This window comes from Haplochromis burtoni, unplaced genomic scaffold (assembly GCF_018398535.1).
Source record: "Haplochromis burtoni strain Fernald_Lab_line unplaced genomic scaffold, NCSU_Asbu1 Contig_133, whole genome shotgun sequence".
Classification (NCBI taxonomy): domain Eukaryota; kingdom Metazoa; phylum Chordata; class Actinopteri; order Cichliformes; family Cichlidae; genus Haplochromis; species Haplochromis burtoni.
This window is the reverse complement of record NW_024582494.1, coordinates 1,061,853-1,066,697: the sequence shown is the minus strand read 5'-3', so window position 1 is coordinate 1,066,697 and position 4,845 is coordinate 1,061,853. Positions and strand designations below refer to the sequence as shown.

Sequence of the window (4,845 nt, the reverse complement as noted above, 5' to 3'; positions counted from 1 at the left end):
GCTTCCTGCATATTTTGCCACAACACAATCACCTTAAGCTCTGCGTGGGCGAAAGCAGGATTCTTCCTTCCTCACCTTCACCGCTACATTTCCAGTCGACACTGACGAGCCCGTGCAGCTTTCAGATGTCATGAACGGGAAAGTCTGCATGACAGACTGCCAGGAGCCTGGAACATCTCTGAAATCGTTATTGATAAGCAAATGTTTTTAACTTCAGGAAGTCGTGCCAGGTATGTGAAACAAAGAAAGACGAGGCAATAACTCCTGATCGGCCTAATATCATGTGTTATAAGACTGAAGTCTCACCCAGCATGAAATGTCTTTGAAAGACTGTGTGCTGGTGCAGTAACTACTTCAGGTCATTATTAGACAATAGACAGAAAATCCCAGTATCATGTTTGAGCTTTTAAACACACTTCCTGGGGAGCCTAATGGAACTGAGGCTAACTCTCGGGGTATAAGGCTTTATCGCTCTGGCCTACGGGGACACTTTGAGGCATTTAATGTCTGCAAAATCTAGCTTGGAAATTCTAGGAAAGGGATTAAGCCTATTTGCCATCTTGCCTAATCTTTTTTTTATCGCCAACACGGGTTTGTGACTCACTTACCACACTGGCTCTTATCAGTGCACCAATCCACTTGCAGTAATTTGTAATAATCCATCGTTCCTACTGTTTCAATAAGTCGTTCACTTTCTAACGCTGTACCCGTTTCATTTTTAAAGAGGTTTTTTAAATGAAAATTTCGTTTTAGCGTTGCAGGCAGACGGGACATGCTTCCCAGCTGCACCAAGAATGTCATTTTCGTGCAACAGTTGAGTCACAGCGTGATGACTGCATGCAGTCTGTGCCTGCTCAAACAACACCAGCCTTCAAACGATTAGCAGAGAATTGCTTGATAAATAATAACTGGAGATGCTTCTTTCCTGGTCATTAACTTTAGGAGGACTTATCATGTAAACAGGTCTTTCTTTTAGGATATACTTCAAAAACCTGAGAGAATTAACCATGATCTTATATTAAGAGTGGGAACTTCCAAATCTTTTGAACCACAGATCGCTTTGAGTTTTACAGCTAGTGAGAAACCCCCTGTCGCTTGGAGTGATTGCACTGATTCTTTTGTAAAAACAAATAAAGCACTTGCTGGCATGCTGCGCCTTTGCAGGACGGCAGACGACTACTTTTGATTTGTAAAAATACTTTCCTCCATCTCAGATCAGTGTGCGTCAGCAGGAGAAATACAGTACAGTACAGTAGCCTGTATAATTTAAGGGTACATACTATCTGCTGAACCTTATCTCCTCGTGCTGCCAGACAGTCATAATGAATTTATCAATTAGCCCTGGCTGCGTATGCCCTTGGGGCTGCAGTCCCAGCCCTCACCTCCTCCACTGAACTCCAATCAGTCATCCTGTCAGAAACGCAGGAAATGGCGAGCAGGCTGGAAATGGCCTCTTGAAAAGCCTGTTAGGAAAAGCTTTTGAAACTACAGAAAGAAGCATTACATGTACAGCGACATGCCTGCAGAATACAGATTAAGCCTTCTTTAGGCAGACTAAAATAATCATTTAAACATGCATAAACAAATTTGTATATTTGGTATATTTAGTAAATCTAGAATTGATATTAAGGTCTGTATAATGTCCGCTTTCAGTCTATGAAGGTTTAAGTGATACTGAATCATCTGATCATTTGCAGGAGGGGTCAAAGCTCTGATGAGGTGCCTCCCTCCAGAGGTAAGCAGAGGTACTATCCTACTGAAAAGAGCAGGCACGCATGGATAAAGCAAAATAAACTTTATTTATATTTCTTACACAGAAGAAGTACAAAAAACAACTTAAACATACATATTTTATATTCACATAAACAATAAGTGCAATAATAGAAAAGTACGGTGAATGTAAAATATCATTTACAGTTACAAAAGAATGCATTGTTATGCAAAAATAAAATAAAATCTTGTAACATTGTTGCAAACTGGAATATTTTGAGGATATTACTGGAGCGTTTAGTCAGCAGTGCATGTGCATTTCATGAAGCAGTGAACATTCAAACCAAAACTGTGAGGAAACGGTTAGATGTGTATCAGTGCACACAGGTTGGTTTACTTGGGAGGGGAACGTTGTGGTTTAACCACTTGAAACTGACAGGCAGCTGGTGGTGGTGCTCAGCCTATATTTTCTAGGTGCCCTGCGAGTTTTGCTTGGGGTGGATGGCGGGGAGGCCACACTCAGGTTCCTGACCTTATTAAAACTGTTCCTCAGACTGTCCCTCCTGCTCTCTGAGGTGCTGCTGGTCTCCTTTGATGTGAATGTGTCTGGGTGGCAGAAGCCAACCCTCAGGCAGCAGCAGCAGAGCAGCTCAGCGATGGCTTTTCTCATCTCGCTGCTGCCCAGGGCGTAGATGATGGGGTTCAGGCCCGAGTTGAAGACGGCCAGGGAGATGCAAAATTCAGCGCTGAACAGCAGTGCGCACTGGCGGGAGACACAGAAGAAATCTACCAGTAACAGCATGAAGAGCGGCCCCCAGCAGAGCATAAAGACCCCGACAATGGTGATAACAGTCTTCAGCAGAGCTAAGGAGCGCTTCCGACTGCGCTGGGGCGCTAGCTGAGCACTCTTGTGCACGTGGCAGTAGATGGCACCATACAGCACACCGATAGCCAGAAGGATGAGGAAAAAAATAATGAGAGAAAAAAAGATGTAAGTCTTGGAGTAGAGAGGAAGCAGGGTGGAGCATCCATCCAGGCTGCACACACAGTTCCAGCCCAGCAAGGGGAGAAAGCCAATAACCAGCGCCAAACCCCAACAAAGCGCCACCAAGCCATAGATTCGATAGTAGGTCTTTCTCGTTGACTTCTGGGGAAGTGGCTTCATCATAGTGGTGTAACGCTCCACAGCAATCAGCAGCAAACTGAATATGGAGGCTGCCAGGGCCACAAACAGCATGCCCTCCCTGAAGAGCCACAGAGCAGGCGTCAGGCGAAAGGTCTGGCTGCCAGACAAGCAGATGTTCACCAGGTAAGCGGCTCCGGTGAGGAGATCGCTGAGTGTGATGTTGGCAATGCAAACATATACCCAACGACGGCTGCGGCGGATGCGGGAGATGACGGCCACCAGCACCAGGAGATTCTCCAGGATGATGATAATGCTGAAGAACAGGAAGACGGCCACGGAGGCACTGATCTGGTTCTGGGAGTTCGCGTTTGTCCTGTTCTGCAGACGGCCGGTGTAGTTGTAATGCCTCAGGATCACGTGGTTGATCCCAGTTGCAGTGCTGGTGGCATTTGGTGCCGTGCTGTTGCTCTGGTAGGTGGGTAAGTTGTACATGTGAGGGCAGGAGGAAGGGGATGTGAGGGAGGCCAAGGCACACATGATGGGAAAACTGAGCCGGCCGGTCGGATGAAGGTTTTGGGTGAGAACAGGCTGAATCGAGCTGCACGGGAATTAGTGCGAAACTCCTGTGAGTAAACAGGCTATGGGCGCACTCTAACCACTGGAGCTCGCTGCCTGTGAGCAACAAACACCTGAGAATAAAAGCAGAAGAAAACACAGAAACAATAGTGATTTCTGTATGAAAATCAAAGCCATGAACGAAATTTCCCTCACTCTCAGTACTGCACTCTGAGATGCTTCATTGCAAAGTTTCAGTCAGTTTAAAAGGCCTCATTTAAATGTCTCCCGAACGCTACAGTCTCCACCTATCTGCGGTTAACACAGGATGAGTGAGAAATGGGGGCATTTAAATCACCACATGAAGGAAAAACATGGTTTTCTTTATCAAGAATGCAAAACAATAATTGCTTAAAATTCCCACGTTTAAAATTAGCGAAATTATAATAAATAATTACCAACAAAAATTTTTTTCTTTTTTATTATAATATATATATGTTGAGTGACCTATATTTATATATATATATATATATATATATATATATGTATATATAAAAATATTTGAAGAAATGCAGCTTTGCCGTTGTGTTGAAATTGTATTCAATAATATCTGAGTGGGGAAAAAAAATATTTGAACATTTTACACCAAGTTTAATCTTTATAGCAAATGTTATAATTAATTAATTGACTGGCGTTTAATTGGAATTAATGTTTAAAAGTTCTGGGTGTAAATTGATTTTTTTTCCTGTTATAATATAAATTTGATTCGATTTGAATTTGACTTCACTGCAGAGCTGCAGTGAGGTGAAGGTGCAGTGGTGAGTGCTTACCTCTGGCCGTTCTTGGTGATGCTGAGTGTGTGATAGTGCAGCTGCTGTCGCTGACTAAAGAGTTTTTTGCAGTACAGTCTTACTTACATGGGGAAGTAAGCCCGACACACCCAACACACACACACACACACACACATACACACATTCACACACACATTCACACATGCATAACAGAGAGGCTGCACATGTTCCATCACTGTGTAACGAGAAAAAACAAGTAATCATTTACTCGTCTCCAACATTTCTTTCTGGTTTATTAACCTTCTTATTTATTGTTCCCCAGGACGTCGCACATTGTTACCGCTACTGCCAATCAAATCTATTGCTTAAGTCGCTCTATGGCCTGTAACGGGAAAGACGGTTTCAAAACCCGTGCCAGTTGTAAACTAGTTGTAAATTTTTGCTATGCAATAAGGATATGGGGAAAGACCCACTTGCACTGGCCTCTTGCTGAGTTATGACAATTTCTTTTCTCAAATATAAGTAAGTAAAATAAAAGGGAAAATACAAGAGAAAAACAGGAACTCAGGTGCCCCTCCCTGTAGATAGTGAGGTTTCATACTATATATCTTCTCTTGCAGCTGGGGCTGTTGGCTTGGGTGTGCAGGCCGCACTTACATTGTT

The 4,845-nt window shown here is 43.4% G+C and overlaps 1 protein-coding gene across 1 annotated transcript; it reads right to left on the bottom strand.

The window, feature by feature from the left end:
* Positions 1-1,780: 1,780 nt before the first annotated feature.
* On the bottom strand, positions 1,781-4,579 carry s1pr4 (sphingosine-1-phosphate receptor 4). The gene is made up of 2 exons (XM_005930935.3): positions 4,222-4,579; positions 1,781-3,525 (listed from the first exon to the last, which is right to left on the bottom strand). The coding sequence occupies exon 2, from the start codon at positions 3,371-3,373 to the stop codon at positions 2,129-2,131; it is 1,245 nt and encodes a 414-aa protein (XP_005930997.1). The 5' UTR covers positions 3,374-3,525; positions 4,222-4,579; the 3' UTR covers positions 1,781-2,128.
* Positions 4,580-4,845: the final 266 nt, after the last annotated feature.

Coding starts and splice junctions, on each gene's coding strand:
- s1pr4 (XM_005930935.3), bottom strand. CDS start 3,373: ATGTGTGCCTTGGCCTCCCTCACATCCCCTTCCTCCTGCCCTCACATG.